A 19,185-nucleotide genomic window follows, 5' to 3' on the forward strand; every position below is an offset into this window, starting at 1 on the left:
AATCTCATAAATATTATGGTACCTATAGGTACTTATATTCAAAATTCCAGAAACCAGAATTTTTACTAATGCATAATAGTTAAATTAAAAGAGGTTATACATCCAAAATGTATTCAAAAAATATTTTTACTGGATTGTCTATTCAAATATTTTTGTAAATGGTAAATACCTCCCTTACCGACTAAAAATCTATTCACTTATTCCCAGGTCAGATATGCTCACTTCACTTGGGTTTAGTTTGTATATTATAGAGAGGTCAAACTTAAAAAATATCCTTTACTTATTTTTATGATTGAGGAAAACAGACAAAAGATTAAAGAAAAACAGGAATTTTTATGCAAACCCAGTTTGCACCCACTTTTATCTTTATAATTTTTAAATAAATATAGAAATTCTTTGCTGGATAATGGAAATAGAAATTCTTAAAAATGTAATACAATCCTCTTCATAAGATGATAATTTCTCAACTATAAATGTCAAAAACCTAAAGTATCATAATTTTTCTCGAAATTTGGTTATAAGCATTTAAAGTTATAGAATTTTAACAAAATTCATAAAAATCGCAAAAATTAGTTAATTATTTTATAGTTGGAAACTCATAAATTTTTTTGGTATTATACTTAAAATTTAAAAATATAGTACAAGGTTCTTTTTTAGTTATTTATATTGTAATAATAATCTTATGTATAATAGTAGGGTATTTCATATTGTGCGAAATTTTTTAATCGTGTGGGATTTGTATGTTTGAATGTTGTCAACTCTATTTTAGTTATTTTTGTCATCTATTATCACTCCTATTAGTCCGATTAGAAGTCAAATTCATTCGTATTGAACTTGTCATGGAGAGATTCATTAACCATTTGTGTATTTATTACATTTACAAAAATTGTGCACTTGTCTTATTTTGAAACACCCTATATATTATATTATTATACATAATATATATTTCTATGTTAGGCGATGATATTAATTATTTTGTCATAAATTAAAAACATTATTTGCTTTTAAAACTTTTATATATGAAATATGTATAAATAATATATTATGTTATATGTATATTATTATGAATTTTACTATACGCAATGTCATTTCTGATTTATTTTAAAATAGTATTTATTTATAAGTATTTTAAATCTAATTAAAAATTTTTTAGGTAGGTATTTACCGAACGATTTAATTAAATTTTGATTTATATAAGTAAGTTGAAAAAATAAAATAGTATACATTTGGCTGTAACTTGTTTGCGCACAATTTTTTATTTTTTACCTGAAATAATTGTTATTATCTATATTATTATACCTATATCTTATTATAGCATAGATTATTTTAATATCTCCGTTTTATGCTGCACAATTTCTTTGCATAATAATACCAACTTCAATGACTTTTTCAATCGTTCTTAATTTCCTATATATATTATCTACAGCAGTGAAATATTACCATATTTTTGTTGTAGATAAGTACATTCAAGGTAATAACATATTTTTAAAACCAATAAAAAAATTATATTTATATAACGACCACCCGATTCCCAAAAATTTGTTTCTTGATTAAAAAAAAAAATTACCTAAATTATATTATAATTATTCAATATCACCATAAAATTAGTCCATAGTACTATTTAATATATGCACATATACAATTATACGTATTATTGTATGAATATTAAACTACTACTCCATCACCTATATATTTTGTGCTATATTTTTTTTTATATTCTTATCGAAGTGTTGGACTGTTGGAGCTCTTCGTATTCGAATTTCGAATATAATAAAATATATTATTCACTTACAAATGTACATTATATATTATATATTGGGTAATTCAGTAAGCATATACTCACTTCTTTATACATCTTAATAATACTAATATTTAAAATCTTATTTTTGGTATTTTTAAATCTACTTAAACACAAATGTCTATCAACATTTATTATCTGTAAAAATAATTCAAGTACTAAATATTAAATCCAATAAGATTCAAAATTAAACCTATTTTATCTTACTGTCCAACCATTTTTTAGGTTTGTTAATCTTAGTATAAATATTTTCATAACTGAAATACTATTCGTTAAAATTTGTATAAAGTATCTTTTTTCTAAAAAATTTTGATTGTAAGAGAAATTGAGAGGTTCTTTTCTAAGACTCTGCAACACCATTGCCAAATATCAAATTGTTCTGAGATACATAATAATAAATGTAGTACACTTTATATATTATAAAAACTAAAAACTACAATTAGAATGTCTGGTAAAATTAATAGTTAAATTGTATTAATTTTTCATTCATGTTTTCCTCTTTTTATTTTAGTACCTATTTGGTTCGAAATAGACTATTTAAGTAAATAGTAACTTATGAAAGAATAATTGTTGGAAATAAGAAGTTTTGCAGCAATATATAAACCTACTTTTTGTCAAAACGTAGGTACTATTTACGATAATAGACTGTTTTAAAGAATATAATATTTTGTTAGCAAAAAAACAATTTTTAAAACTTTTAAATATAATTAAAATTAAAAATATGTCACTCGTAATGTACAAAAAAAAATTTCAAAATGTACAAATTTAGGTTAATGGTTAATGTAATGTTATCTTACCAATTAATTATTTTACAATAGTGTAAACAAAGCTTTTATCTATGAATATATTATACAGGAACAGGGACCCAATAACATTTTTTGTACCAAGGCCCTACGAAACATATAGTTGCGGCACTGTTTATATGTATCTTTTATATTATTTAAAAGCAAATGGAACACAATTATTGATACAAATATTCCATTACGATATGCGTGAATACTAAATAACTTTTTGCGTGAAAAAATGTCGTACAGTAGGTATTTAAATTTACCGTGAACATATTATAACGACAATCACATAAACAATCAAATTAAAATATTATTATTTATTATCTAACGTGTCATTTGCTATAATAAAACATTAGTCTGTGACTGTAATCGACTAAACTCAGTGGCGTAATTTGGAATTGGTTCTGGGGTGGGATTGGGAAATAAGTTTATACTATTTTTCTAGTTCCCCCCCCCCATACCACCATTAAATATTAATAATCATTTAAATCTCATAGATCACAATATTATATTAAATTATTATTATAAATTAAATGAGATAAATAATAATGGTTTTCAAAGACAATAAAGTAAACAATTAAATTAAATATATTTTTCATAAATTATAATATCAGGTCAATTTTTCTTTTTCTTTTTTTAGCCAAAATATCTAGTACGTCATCGGGGTTTAACTTAGTGTTCCGATGCACTGATAACATAGCAAATCCATTCAAGCGCTTTTATTACTCGTTTAATTATAATAGACATTGGTGTTGCACTGTTGCTCAAGGTTTACAGCACGAACTAAGACATCTTAGTCCGTGGTTTACAGTAATATAATATAAAAAAAATAGTCAATACCTTATACCACAAAATAAATAATATTATGTTTTCATTCATTACCAGTCTATCTCTATACCACGTTCATATTATTTATTTTTGTAAAAAGTTTTAATTAAAAATCATAGCAAGAGCTGTAAGTTTTAGATTTTATTTATGATACTAATTTTCACATATATAAAATAATTATCAGTAACAACATATCCTGCGTATATCATTGAAAAAATATCCAATGAATGTTGTTAACAAATCAAACTTTCGATATATTTTGACTGATATTAACACGATATACTATGATTATGTTATTTATGATAAATATTTTTAGATATCAAATAAACATTAATTATTGTATGTATTACAAATATTATGCAGATAACAGTGGCGGCTCGTGTGTATGTGCACAAGTGCACGTGCACTACCTACCTAAACTCAAGAAAAATTGAAAACAAATCATAATAATACAACTAAGTACCTGTAATGTAATAAGAATTATTTTCAAAATATAAAAATATAAATTCAGAGTATTATGAAAATAATAATATTATAATATTATGTATTTATGTTTAATATTTGGATTGGGTTATTTCGACTGCTAAATGGCTGTCCGCGACGGAACGGTATCGGCGTGTATTATTATAGTAGTGCAGTTGTGCACACAATCATTGTGCACATTTGTACAGTGTAAAAATTGAAGCAAGTCGATACACGCAGCCCGCGTTGTAATGGAGTTGGTGTGCACATTTGTTTGTGTGCACATAACCAATTAAATTATTTTCAGCGAATTATTTTCGACGTCGCCGCGTCGCTGAGCGTCGGCATCGGCATTATTATGTTATTATAGTTTATTTTTACTCTCATTAATTTATTATATTATTTCGATTATCAGCTGATAATATTAGCTAGTCGATCATTATCGGAAATTCAAAACATTATTAATCGTGACCATCGTGTTTCTGTTTATTATCGACGACCGACATTAACGTATATTAATATATTATTACTCGTGTATTTGTTTTCAATTTTTAAAATGAACTCAGTACAGCAATTAATACTGCAATGTAATTTTTCATCAATCTCGTTGGAGAAAAAGATGGAAATAAAAAATAAAGGTAGGCCTACTCCAGATTTAAATATTAAACAAATTACTAAATGTAAAACGAGAGATTATGTAAGACAATTTAAAAATGATATATATAAAACTAATGACTGGATTTGTGGTTGTTCAGAAACAAATCGTTTGTATTGTTTTCCCTGTCTACTTTTTGGTCAAAAATCTAATGATGCCGCTTGGGTAAAGAATGGAATAAACGATTTAATTCATTTAACTTCTAAAATCAAAACACACGAAAAATCAATGACACACATAAATTCTCAATTAAATTTAAAACTATTAGGGAAACAAGACATAAGACAACAACTTTCTAGTGCATATCGGTTGAATATCAAACAATACAATGAAAAAATAAGTCATAATCGTTATATATTGAATAAAATCATAAATTGTATTAAATTTTGTGGAGCATTTGAGCTTGCACTCCGAGGTCACGATGAAAAATCAAATTCAGAGAATCCCGGCGTATTTCGAGGTCTTATAAACTTTAGTTCAGAGTTAGATTCGGTACTAAAATGTCATATTGAGAACTCTTCGGTATTTAAAGGTTTATCCAAATCAATCCAAAATGATTTACTAGAATGTTGTTTAGCTGTATGTCAACAAAGAATTAAAAATGAAATAAAACAAGCAGAATATATTTCTGTAATGGCTGACGAAACAACTGACGTATCTGCTCAGTTTCAATTGTCAATAATATTTAGATATTTACTATCGGATGGAACACCAGTAGAAAGATTTTGGGGATTTTTCAATCCTACTGGACACGATGCGAAATCGTTGTCTGAATGTATAATATTTAATTTGGAAAAAGTCCTAGAGTCACCAGATATGTTGATTTGTCAGAGTTACGACGGCGCAAACGTGATGAGTGGACGTCTCAATGGTGTACAAAAAATAATAAACAATAGTTATAAAAATGCACATTTCATACATTGTTATGCTCATCAGCTTAATTTAATTTTAATTCAAGCAACTTCACAAAATCGTGAGATAAGAATTTTTTTTTCAAACCTAACTGATATAACCAATTTTTTTTCCAACAGTCCGCAGCGGGTTACGGTTTTAGATAAAATTGTTAAACACAGAGTTCCTCGATCATCTAATACTAGATGGAATTTTAAAAGTCGAATAGTAAATACTGTGTATGAGAATCTTGAGTCGTTAATTGAATGTATGAAAGAAATTGAATCAACATTCAATCAAACCATAGCAATTAATCAAGCTGGAGCTTTGCATCGGATGTTAATTGACGATAGATTTATATTTTGGTTAAGAGTGTTTCATTCTTTAATGCCTCATGTTGATATTTTATATAATCAACTACAAAAACCAACTATGGATCCTGTAGAACTTTCAAAGGCAATTTTTCGGTTCGAAGAAAATATATTAAAAGAAAGACAGAATATTGATAACATCTTTGAAACTTCTCAAAATCATCCAACGAAAAAACGAAAACATGATGATACTATTGAAACAAGAAAAATCGCTGCAAAAGAAGTATGTGACATTTTTATTGTCAACGTTAAAGAACGGTTTGATTATAAAAACCACTTAAATGCTTCGCACCTATTTTTATCTACCAAATTTCTTATGTACGAAAATAACTTCCCAGGTGACCATTTTAATAAAACAATTGAAGCATATCCTTTTTTGGATGTTACTAAACTTAAAACTGAACTACAACTGTTCTACAAAAGAACCGATTTCCGTGATATCAATTCATCAGTTCATTTATTGAAATTTATAATTGAAAATAATTTAATACATATATTTTCTGAAAGCTACAAACTTTTAAAAATAATTTCAACTATTCCAATGACTACAGCTGAAGCCGAAAGGTCGTTTTCTACATTGAAACGTATTAAAACATTTTTGAGAAATTCAATGACAGAAGATCGACTTACAGCACTAGCTATGTTATCGATCGAAAAACGGATGATCAACAACATTCCAAACTTCAACGAAGAAGTAATAAACAGATTTGCAGAAAAAAAAGAGAGGAGAATCGATTTAACATATAAATATGTACCTGAAATATAATAATTTGTATCTACTTTGTCATAGTTTTTTACCTGAAAATGTATTATTACTATTATTATTATTATGTATTTACTATTATTATAGGTACTTGACACTTGTAAAAATAGGTATAAGCAAAAGAAAAAGTAATTTGTAAATAACTAAAATTTGTAAACAATATTATTTAATACAATTTATAATATATATATATATATTATATTGGTTATATTTTTTTTGGATGTGCACTACTTCATTAAAAACCCACGAGCCGCCACTGGCAGATAATATCTTATATACATTCCACTCAGATAATTTTTTTGATATCAAAATGTTGATGTGTTGAAATTATCATATAAATATAGAAAAACATATATTAATTTTGAGTTATCGTCAAAACATTTTATGTATATTAACTAACAAATATACAAAAATTAATTTAAACTGAATATCAAATACATATCAATGTATTATTTTTACTATATGGGATCTATTAACTATGACCTATACGATTTTCTTGTCATATATTGTAATTGTTGAGCTATCATAATTATCTATATTAGTAACAAAAAAAAAAGTGTCAACTATGAAAATATCTATAAATTCTTATTTCTTTTTTTAAAATATTTCTGATTTTAAAATCTTTTAAAGCTAAGCGCTTACGGAAATTTAATTGTGGTTATTCTAAAAAAAAGCGTCTGGAAAATTATTTCTCATATCCCCCCCCCCATAATTACACCACTTACTAAACTGTATTATTATTAATATATTCACATACTTCATGCTGAAGTCTTCAGAAATCGATTTTGAAAGCTTCGGTTAATTTTGTATGTATTCTAGCTCTAATTAATTTTGTGTCTTAAAGTCGTTAAAGTCGATGCTGTTAAACTACATTAGTAGCTATTTCAAGTTTTATTAGTTTGTAGGGATGATCAGTAATATAATCATGTCCAATTCAAATTGGATCTAGTATGTACTTTACAGAGGTCAAAATTAAAAAACAGTAATAGTACTTTTTTGGCGTATCTATGAGAGCTTAGGAGAGCTAAGCCCCTTGTCATAATTTATAATCTTAACAACTGAACAAGAAAACTTTTACTTTTTAGCAAAAGATTACTGTTTAGTGATAATTAATCCATGAATTATTTAAGAAAATTCGATAAAGACAACAATTTGTTCATCGTACCGACAAAACTATAAATACAATAAGACGTGAAAATATGCAATAAACGATTAAATAAATAACGATTATCTTTCCTTTAAATTTGATTATGCTATTAAAATGTACAAATTAAAAACGTACAGTGATTATATATTTATATATTTATATCGGTACATCATAAATCCATAAGTGCGCACGCATCATGGTAACTGATATTTTTATAATATATTACCCTAACTCAGCACAAATATTTATTTTGGTTAATGATTGAAATTTTTCACGAAGTATTTCTAAATAGCTATATAAGTGTCTTTAAGAGCAAATGTAACATAATTATTCATACAAATACTTCATTACGAGTTACGATATGCGTGAAAACTTAATAACTTGCGTGAAAAAATTTCGCACAATATTTAAATTTACCATAAACATACAAAGGATAATCACACGTATAATCACATTTGAATCGAATTAAAATATTATTATTTATTATCTAACGTGTCATTTGCGATAATAAAACATTAGTGTGTAACTGTAATTGGCTTAGTATTATTATTAATATACTCATGTATACATTGTAGTGATAACAACGTAACCACTAGTTACGGTAGTTACATATTAGTTAATTTAACTACAAAATATTTAACTGTTTACTATTACTAAATTATTTACTTCAGAAATCGATTTTGTAAGCTTCGGTTAATTTTGTATGCGTTCACGAGAAATTCCATCCCTAATTAATTTTGTGTCTTATAAAGTCGTTAAAGACTTAAAGTCAATGCTGTTAAATATACATATTAGATCAATGCTGTTATACTATATTAGTAGCTATTTATCAAGTTGTATTGGTTTGGAAGGATGATCAGTAATATAATCAAATCCCATTCAATTAGACTAGTTTGTACTTTATAAGGGTTAAAATTAAAAATCCATAGTAATGGTACTTTTTTAGCGTAACTATGAGAGCTTAGGGGGAGGTAAGTCCCCTGTCATTATTCATAATTTTATCAACGGTAGTTAATTTTTAAATTTGAATTTAAGATACCATTTAATTTTTTTAAATTTCAAAATTTAAATAAAATGCTACATTTCCGTTCCAACAAGTTCCGCATGTTGTGAAAGAATATTTTCAACAATGCGTCATATAAATACTTATATGAGGTAAAATGTGTGCCTGTGTAACAAATCGTTATTTAATTTTTATACCAAATGTTTAATAAGTTTGGAGCCTTAATACGTATATTTTAGTACTTACATGGAGCAATAACAGATAACTGCTGTGCATTGATAATAATGTGTAAGAAGAAAGACGCATACCTCTCTGCTTAAGACGCTCTGCGCCATGACTTAGCGTTGGGCTCAGTAGGTCTGACGTGTGATCCTGAAAGAGATGATCATCCTAAAGCGTATTTATTTTATAATACATAAAGTATATCTTATTTATAATTTTAAATTTTGTATTATGTTTTAAAATATTTAAGTTGTTTTTCTCTTATTTAATCCTATAGAGTAATTTATTTGTAAGGTACTAAGGTCACAGTTTTGGTTTCTTACAAAAAAAAACGTGATGAGAAATAACATTTAAAAAACGGTTAGTTGTAGTATATATAATTGGATAAGATGAAAGAGCGGCCAAAAAGTGGAATCTATGGCTCCTTTTATTTAAAGAAATAATTCAATACGTGCAAATGTATGAATACTATCCTAATATCCTATAAGAGTTGCATATTGTTCTAAATACTCTCGACTTACAGCAGATACTAAGTTAGAAATATAAACTATATAATACGATGGTAAGTTTAAAAACTCAAAATTAAAAATGCATATTTAGCATATTATTTAATATTTTCTAAAAAAATTGATTTTTTAATCTATATATTTTAAATTATATTGAATATAATACTCAATAATATTTTAGCAATCGAATATTAATCTGACAACAATGAAATTATGTCCATTTAATCTATATATTGCGCAAATAAGCTGAAATATTATCTTATTGTCAAATGTCGATAAGTTATATTATACTAATATCGACTTAACTTACCGTAAATCTATTTATTGTTTATTCGATAATAAATTTGTTGTATACGATTGGCATTCACAGTAGTTTTAAAAAATATATTTTTTTTTGAGTTTTTAATATTTCTTTTGCATATTTAATTTTTTTCATGCATATTTTACAATTTTTTCATACGTATTTTACCGGTTTTCGCTTCTATAACTTCTAAGCTAATACTAATCAATAATCCTTGTCATATAGATTATGTTTTTGTTTTTGTTTATTTTGTTTTTGTTATTTATTTTTTATTTTTTATATATATGTATATAGTATCAAGTACTTAGTAGGTGTATAGGTAAAGTTGTTCCAAATAAATAAATGCGTATGTTTTAATTGTAGCTATTTATACTTTAAAAAAATATTATAAGTGCGAGAAGTATAACAATATAATATAATAATGATAATTAATAATACATAATTTTGATATATAGCTATATATAGCTATATTCGTGCGTGATGTACGCCACAGTACTTCGGCATTATAATAAGTGCATAGGTACATGAATTATATACAGGTAAATTGGGTTAATGGGTGTTCAACATAAAAATATGTAATATGTATACTTATAAAATGTGTTGCCCCTATGTGTGTGTGTAGATTTTAGCCATAAACATAACATAGGTATAAAGTGTATAATGCACTATAATGTATTTAAATATAATATTTATGTACTTAGTGCTAACTGTGTGAGTGCGTCTTAAAATCTGCACTATAATAATAATAATAATAATATGCATGCATGTTGCGCATGACATAATATTATTTTAGTATGTAGGCGATGGACCGTCAGTGGCAGTACGGGTAGTTGGGGCAGTTATGCGGACTGACACCAGACGGGTACCTCTTGTGCACGTACCTGTGCGCCTCGGCCGGCACCTGATGCGAGCAGTACGGGTAGTTGGGGCAATTGGATGACGTGAGACCAGCCGGATAACCGGGCTCAGTGTACGGTGACGGGACCAGCGGCTGGTTGTTGTGGTAGTTGGACGCTTCGGACGGATGGTGTTGGTAACCGGAACCGTAATACTGACCCGCGTTGTTGTTGGTGTAGTGGTCATTGTAATCGTTGCCAGCCGCCGGTTGGGCGTATGCGGCCAACAGCACGTTGTCGCAGTGCGGATAATTGGGACACAGCGCCGGATTCAGTCCGGACGGGTACCGGGCGCCGCCGGCCAGTACCGCCGCGGCTTGAACGGCAAAAACGACAGCCTGAGTACAACAGATCAACAACGATTTTTAACAACATTTCCATGTACAATAATATTATAGGTATATAATCAATGTTATTGAAAATCCAATAAATGTGTATTATATAAACACAACAGATTACGATATTATAGGTTGTTCTGGTACATCACTTATCTCTATTAAATATTTGGAAATGGGCCATTGGTGTGCAAATTTGTGAAATGATTATAAACTTTTAAAGTACTGAAACTTAAAATACATATGATTTTTTTAAAGAATACATTTGCGAAAAAAAATGTTGAGAAGAAACTTATGGTACTTATAGATAATAATATGGTCAAAAATCCGCAAAGTAATATTTTCACATTTCGGAACATTTTTTCTGGTTAGGTGTTTATCTGAAAAGTTAAGATGTCATATAGTATAACAACTATAACATCGTCTGTTATATTATGAGATATGACGAATGCGTACATAATATACTATATGTAATGCTAAATAAAATTGTTGTTTAAATAAATTCCTTGTGATTTAAGACATGATGTCTATGATTCAATAACCTTTCTCAATTAGAGTTAGGTTTTCAAATTTGAAATAATAGGTTGCTATGTATTGAAATTTTTAAACCTCCATGTAAATGTATAATGTATAATAATTATTATTAGTATGATTTAAAAATACATATTAAACATATTTTATTATATACTTATACCTCATGAAATCATGACTGACATGACTTTATGAGTCATGAAATTCGCATGTGTATACAAATATGAAATAAACATAGTATATTAATATTCTATTTCTATATGCCTATTAAAATCAAAATAATCAAAAAATTAAAATAGATATAAATATATACATTTTTTTCAAAAGTTGACGGTACAAATTATTAAACTATTATCTATTGATTATTAACTATGCAAATGCAATATGCATATTATTTCGACTATTTGCGTCACGTGATAACTAAAACTTATCAATGTATGTGCTTTTAATAACGATTTTATATTATAAATACTATTATATACTCACAAGTACTCCGAACATAATGAATCGGTGAATATATAAAATATATATAATATTCGAGTTGTTTGAAGACTGCTTCTGTCCAACAAATGCACGCAGCCGTAAGCTCAGACAATTTAGCTGCAGCTGAAGGGTAAATTTTAATAATTAGGTATGTAAAATATAAGTATAAACTTTATTGTGAAGAATTTAAAAAGTTCGCGGAACACGAATATACAACGACGGCTGGAAAAACTTGAGTAAAAGTAAAAAACAAATCGGATATTTTTATATAGGTATTTGCACGTTGAACTCGAGCTGTTTTACTATGCAGATATGACGGCGAAGTATGAGTTTGTCGTGGACGCGGCCGTTATTTATACGAAAGTCGAAAGATTTAAGATAATTGGTTTCCCTAAATGCACGTCGCCGCCGCTGCAATAGCTGTCGGCGCCCACCACCAACGAATCGCCGAAAAAACCGCAACCAACGACACACGTGATATACACAATGCTATAGAAAAATACAATATAATATTATAATAATAAAACATTAATATGTAATAATTGACGCAAAAATTTGTTGTCACGGTGGGCAATGTAGTGCGCATTTACCATAAAGGTTTAACATAACAATATGACTTGCAACCACTGGAACACCGCAACAATTATAATAATAATAATGATATACTTTATACCTACAATATATTACATAGGTACCTATATTATTATAGCTTATAAGTAATGGACATCGAAACAGATGTGATAATACAATATAATATTATTATGTTACCTACCATACAGAGTGATCCATCCCTCTGTTCTTGAGAATGATGAAGTTGTTCAAAATCTGATTTCTGAATTTTTAAGAATACTCAAGAATTATATTTTTTAATTTTTGAGATTTTTTGTACTACTTAAAGAATATTTTGAGATACTTCTGATTTTAAAATAAGCAACCCCATTTTTGCTGTAAATTATTTAGCTGGAATTTTTATGAAAATTTTGACGTATAAAAAACAAAATTGGTCCAATCGTACGAGTATAGTATTTGAGTTATTTAACTTTATATATATATATATATAAAGGATAATAGGTTTGGAAGATATGGATGCTTCGACTATGCTAATATGTTGAATTGGAATTTATAATAATTTATATATATATATATATTGATATTTATAATTCGTTAAAATGGTTTAAGTATATTAAATGTCTAGAAATTCAGTATTACATCTATTTAATATTTTGGTAAACCGTTTTTAAAGGCTATTTACTGGTGTTCCATATAATTGACCATGTTGATTAAACATTTCAATAATTACAAAATATTTACACATTAAAATTTTGGATTAGGGCATAACGGATCAAAAAGATGATCCAATATAATGTACAGTCAGAGCCCAACTTAGGAATTTTGGGGCCCGGATCTAATTTTTTTGGCAGGGTCCCAAAATTAATTATTATCTAAATTTTAAATTATCAACTTAAACTATAAATGCAGTCTTTTTGCTATATGGATTTTTTATATTCAATTTATTTTATAAGATTATAAATAAATTATACCATAAGTCTATTAATAATTATTTAATGATGATGAATATAAATAAAACGATGAAATTAAAATTATAAATATAAGTAAAGAAGTTTGCATAACTACTGAGATAATCTTTTTTTACTCAGACATTTTCAAATTTCAATAATTTTTGCCACACGCTAGTAACGAATAAAACTCACAAACTCGACTAAAAACTAATTTAATAATTTAACATCACTTCGACAGTCGATGGAATACTAACTATTGTACCGATTATACTATAACGATGCGAAACTGACCAACAAAATGTATGTAAAGATGAACTGTAGACTGAAAGGTAAACTACGTAAGCAATAATTTCATAACATTTCACAGTGCCAATTTAATATATTAAATATCAACATGGGCCCGGGACCCCAAATAATATCGGGGCCCGGGGCTGTAACCCTCCTAGCCCCCTCTAAGTTGAGCTCTGTATACAGTAAAAAGCAGGGATCTGATTTTAAAAACTAATTTTATAATTTGTATATTGTATCGCCACAGGATTACTCTTGTATAGTGAAAATATCTCAATGATTTAAAATATAGAAACTTAATAAAAGTATTTATAATTCCAAGAATTAAAATTCGAATAAATTCTTTAGTAAAGGAAGAAATGTGGGTGAGCATGCTTAGTGAATCACTCTGTATATAATACGATTTATGTGTCGAGTGAGGTACTCGGCCACTCGGGTGCAGTCCGTTTTCGACACGATTTTCGATCGCCGTGATCACGCAACGTTTGGGTACATTTACTACATTTGTCAATAATATTAATGTCAAATACAATATAGGTAAGTAATGTACTAATGTATAGAACTATAGACTATAGATTGTGATGTATAATATCAATAGCTTAATACCATTTATACACATTGCAGTGCACTTATAGATTATAATAATATGCGGCCGCGTCACGACCAGGGATTTCATTAATAGACCGAAAACGCGTTAAAACATCCAAACCAACACACTACTGTAACGAATAATAATGAGTAGGTACCTAATGGGAGTGTGTGATTGTGTGAACCAGCACCTTTGCGCGCGTCAGTGCGCACAATATACATGTTTACACACGATATTATGATACACTTAAATAGTTAAATTATTACAATACAAATACGCTGTTACAACTTATATTATCCTGATCGACCACAAGTTGTTTTGTCATTTTTACAAAACCGTTTTGTTTGGCAGCGGACTCGACACTGTCCTCTGATTTCGAAATCATCGTTGCAAAAAAAAATGATAAAGAAGAATTACTATGATTTGTTGTCATCTTATTTTTATGGAAGTGATAACGGATGATGGGACTCATAACTGTATCATAGTCCTAAAGATTAAAATAATATAAACATATAATACTTATATTATATAGGTATATTCTTACAGACACTTAGTCTATAGCGATAAAGCGTATACAGTAATACTTTTTACTAATATTATTACTCATTAGTCATTATTCATTACTCACTATTTTAATTATTTATGTGGCTGTTTTCAAATTTCATGCTCATTTAATTTTCATTATAGAGTTTTTGTATATCATATATACAAAGAATTTTTTATATGGATTTATAGTTGTTGGCAGAAAAGTTTTTAAAGAACATTATGTGGAAGTCGTCTGCTGGAGTTAACATTGAGATACCAGTCGAGAACACTGATGACGACTGGGAGACTGATCCAGATTTTGTGAATGATGTGAGCGAGGAAGAACAAAGATGGGGCTCTCGCACCATCCCCGGTTCTGGACGCGTATTAGATCATGTTGAGTTAGTCACTTTTGTTATTTTTATTGGAATTTGTATTAATTTTACTTATTATTATTATTTGTTTAGTATGAGTCAATTACGAGAAGAAGTGACTAAGGCTCACGAAGTTCAGAAGAAAAAAGAAATGGAAGAAGGTCCTCAAGCAGCATTTGGATATGGTGGTAAATTTGGTGTGCAATCTGACAGGTATAGTTATTATTAATTAAATACATTTTAAAAATGAACTGTAATATGTTGTGTTTTTCTTAGAATGGATAAATCGGCTGTTGGACATGACTATATTGCTCCTCACTTTAAGCATGCCTCACAGACTGACTATAGTTCTGGTTTTGGTGGTAAATATGGTGTTCAATCAGATCGAATTGACAAGGTATGTTTATTAATATTTTATCTTTGATTTGTTTACAAAATCACATGATTAAATAGTTATCATGTAAACTTAAAAATGGTTTTATTCATAACTTAATTTAATATTTATTATTTAAGAGTGCTGTCAGTTGGAGTCATAAAGAAAAAGTGGAAAAACATGGATCTCAAAAAGATTATAGTTCTGGTTTTGGTGGAAAATTTGGTGTGCAAGCTGATCGTCAGGATAAAAGTGCTGTTGGTTGGGATTATGTGGAAAAACTACAAAAGCATGAGTCTCAAAAAGGTATGATTTTACATTATCTTTTTTAAATATTTATTTTTTATTACATTTTTATGATCAATAGATTATGCTGTTGGTTTTGGTGGAAAATTTGGTGTGCAGTCAGATCGTCAAGATAAGTCTGCTGTTGGGTGGGATAATGTAGAAACTGTTGAAAAACATCAAAGTCAAGTTGACCATAGTAAAGTAAGTTACTTTAGTGAAATAAATATATTTTATTATATTATTCTTTAATAATATATAATAATATATAATGGAATAATTTAATGTATAGGGTTTTGGAGGAAAATTTGGTGTTCAAAATGATAGGTTAGATAAATCTGCTCATAATTATAATGAAAGTTCTGGTCAAGTTGGAACAAATTATGAAAAACAGAAACCAGAGATAAGTATGTATTAAATTATATATTATATCTAAATTAAATGTTTATTACATTTAATTTTTAAAATCCTTAGTATTCAATATACTTAACAGTTAAAACAATTTACTTTTTGAGCAGTATTTCATAAAATTAATTCTTTTACTATTATTATTATTGTTAGCAAGTATTAAACCATCAAGTCTAAGAGCAAAATTTGAAAATATGGCTAAGCAAGAAGAAGAAGAAAATGAAAAACGGCGTTTAGTAGAACAAGAAAGAAGAAAACAAAGAGAATTACAAGAAAAAAAGGAAGCTCGTGAAAGAGAGGAAAAACGTTTGAAAGAATTACAAGAGAAAGAAGAACAGAAACAAAAGCTTCTTGATAGTTCAGAACAAGTTAAAAACACTCCAATTACTGTAAGCTCTGTAAATTATATTTAAAGCAATTTTAAGAAATAAAATAATACTTATAAATTATAATGCTAAAGAAATAGATAAAAAAAAAATTTAAGTTTGAATATTGTTGCTTAACACAGTGTTTAGTTAGATATTGGCTAGCTTTTTAAAAATTTAAATTAGTATAAAAAGATACCACTTCTAATTAACTACATTTCATTGTAAATATGAAGATGATTTATTTTTATGTCATGTAGTTTTGTAGATTATCAAGAAGTCAGTTATATTAATCAAATTAAGTTTATTTACACCTTTTTGATTTTCTTTAATAATAATAATGACACACTTAAGGCTAAAAGTATGTAGCTTAATGTAAAGACAAAATCTTAATCTTTATAATTTAAATAATGATAAAAAATTAACAACTTTATGTTTAACCTGTTGTGTACAATTAATATTGATTAAGGTAATAATTAATAATAGCATATAAAAAAATACCGCCCCGTTTAATATAAATATAATTTATACAAATATCTAAGATATTCATAACTTGATGGAATTGCCAATCCAACACATAAGAAACTAGATTCTATTATGGTGTTTTAGTGTAAAATTCTGGATAAATAAAAAACAAACAGGAATGATTACATCAATAGAGAATATTAGAATAATGTTATTCATATTTGTTTTTATTAAGTATTTTTTATCATATTAAAGATATTTTTAAAATATTTTATTGATTTTACAACACATTTATTCAATAGTTTGCCTATGAACTTTTAAGCTATTTTAGAATTTGTAACTAAGATAATATTTAATATTAACATATTTTAATTAATCATGATAATTGACATTATTTTAGAAAATTGATTATGATGAAGAAGAGTTACCCAAATCTAGTGAATTTATTCGTCCTCCAGTTGTTGTTGGTGCAACTATTCAACCATCTGTGAAAAATGATGAGGAAGCATTAAAAAGAATTGCAGCAGATGAAGAAGAACGTAAACAAAAAGAAGAACAAGCTAGAATTGAAAAAGAAAATACTATACTGAAACAGAAGCTGAAAGAAGAGGAAAAAATTAATGAAGAAATAAAAAGACAACACGAGAGGATAAAATTAGAAGAACAGCAAAAAATGAACGAAGAAATATTAAAGGAGAATGAGAGGAAAAAAATGGAAGAATTGGCTAGAGCTGAATTAAAAAAAAAAGCAGATGAAGAAAAAATGATAGAAGATAAGAAAAAATTAGAAGAAGAGGCAATCCAAAAAAAACTAGAAGAAGAATCAATAAAGAAAAAATTAGAAGAAGAGTCGACAAAGAAAAAACTAGAAGAAGAGTCAACAAAGAAAAAACTAGAAGAAGAGTCAACAAAGAAAAAAATAGATGAAGAGACGACTAAGCTTAAATTGGAAGAAGAGGCTAAGAAAAAAGAAGAGCTACATAGACTTGAAGAAGAAAGACAGTTAGAAGAACAAAAGCTGCATGAGCAACTTAAGAATGGAGCAGCATCTGAAGAAGATCCAGAAGGTGGATATATTGCTGTGGCTTTATATGATTATCAAGCATGTAAGTATAGATTTTATTCTACAAGTGTTATACTTAAATGCTTTTATTTATTTAGCTTTTCAACATGATTATCAAACAATTTATTTTAATTAATAATTTAAAAATATACATTGGTAAAGATTTTTAAATTGGGTGATTAATATATGTTTTTAATTTATATTTTTTAGCGGCTGATGATGAAATAAGTTTTGATCCTGATGATATTGTGACAAATATTGAAATGGTAAAAACTAAAATTATAGTATATTATCACTTAATAAATTTATTGAATTACATAATTGTATGTATTGTATAAATAAATTAAATACTAATATTTAAATTAATATCACACATTATAACTTTGTTTTTTTTTTTTTAGATCGATAAAGGTTGGTGGAGAGGTTTATGCAAAGGTCAATATGGTTTGTTTCCAGCCAATTATGTTGAAATCATTGATTAGTTTAATTGTTGCCACTAATTATACTTAAGTGTTTTGAGTGATTGGGCAAGTTATAATGTAAAGCCTAACAAACAAATCAAAAGCATATATATTGGTTTCCAATATTACATTTAAATTTTATATTTAATACAAATAATTGTTGTGTAGCTTCCAAGATATTGTTTATTGAATTATAAGGATTTAGTTTTAATTAAAATGGAAAACAAAAATAACTTGAATTCAAATACATATTAATAAATAACTGAAATTCACAAAAAAGTTGTCTATTATTAAAATTGTTCATAAAACAATATATATGTTTTTGTAAGTTGTTATACATTATCTTATCTGCTCAATGTACTAAAATTAATTTTTTTAATTCCAACAATTCATTTTCAATATTTATTTATTTAGCATATTTTATCAATATTATTGTATTGTTTTATTTTATTTTAATAACATTAGTTTATTATGTATTTTAATATGTTT

General features: G+C 27.2%; 3 protein-coding genes across 6 annotated transcripts; 2 read left to right on the forward strand and 1 right to left on the reverse strand.

Moving 5' to 3' along the window:
• Window positions 1-4,495: 4,495 nt before the first annotated feature.
• On the forward strand, window positions 4,496-6,559 carry LOC113552434. Its single transcript, XM_026955316.1, has 4 exons — window positions 4,496-4,556; window positions 4,926-5,349; window positions 5,563-6,227; window positions 6,345-6,559. The coding sequence occupies exons 1-4, from the start codon at window positions 4,496-4,498 to the stop codon at window positions 6,557-6,559; spliced, it is 1,365 nt and encodes a 454-aa protein (XP_026811117.1).
• A 3,607-nt stretch (window positions 6,560-10,166) lies between these two features.
• Window positions 10,167-12,287, reverse strand: LOC113554201 (cuticle protein 1). The gene is made up of 2 exons (XM_026957938.1): window positions 11,984-12,287; window positions 10,167-10,969 (listed from the first exon to the last, which is right to left on the reverse strand). Exons 1-2 carry the CDS (start codon window positions 11,996-11,998, stop codon window positions 10,547-10,549), a joined length of 438 nt encoding a protein of 145 aa, XP_026813739.1. The 5' UTR covers window positions 11,999-12,287; the 3' UTR covers window positions 10,167-10,546.
• A 1,966-nt stretch (window positions 12,288-14,253) lies between these two features.
• Window positions 14,254-19,071, forward strand: LOC113555036 (src substrate protein p85). 4 transcript variants are annotated; one of them, XM_026959324.1, is made up of 12 exons: window positions 14,303-14,325; window positions 14,413-14,526; window positions 15,113-15,303; window positions 15,370-15,489; window positions 15,553-15,673; window positions 15,790-15,955; window positions 16,017-16,138; window positions 16,227-16,341; window positions 16,496-16,731; window positions 17,573-18,278; window positions 18,446-18,501; window positions 18,637-19,071. In XM_026959324.1, the coding sequence occupies exons 3-12, from the start codon at window positions 15,143-15,145 to the stop codon at window positions 18,715-18,717; spliced, it is 1,884 nt and encodes a 627-aa protein (XP_026815125.1). In that variant the 5' UTR covers window positions 14,303-14,325; window positions 14,413-14,526; window positions 15,113-15,142; the 3' UTR covers window positions 18,718-19,071. The 4 variants fall into 4 exon arrangements, with proteins under 4 accessions (XP_026815126.1, XP_026815125.1, XP_026815124.1 ...); XM_026959325.1 differs by lacking the exon at window positions 14,413-14,526 and having other exon boundaries at window positions 14,254-14,325; XM_026959323.1 differs by lacking the exons at window positions 14,303-14,325; window positions 14,413-14,526 and adding an exon at window positions 14,676-14,954.
• The last annotated feature ends 114 nt before the right edge of the window (window positions 19,072-19,185 follow it).

The sequence above is a fragment of the Rhopalosiphum maidis genome, chromosome 2 (genome assembly GCF_003676215.2).
Source record: "Rhopalosiphum maidis isolate BTI-1 chromosome 2, ASM367621v3, whole genome shotgun sequence".
In the NCBI taxonomy this organism is placed as follows: domain Eukaryota; kingdom Metazoa; phylum Arthropoda; class Insecta; order Hemiptera; family Aphididae; genus Rhopalosiphum; species Rhopalosiphum maidis.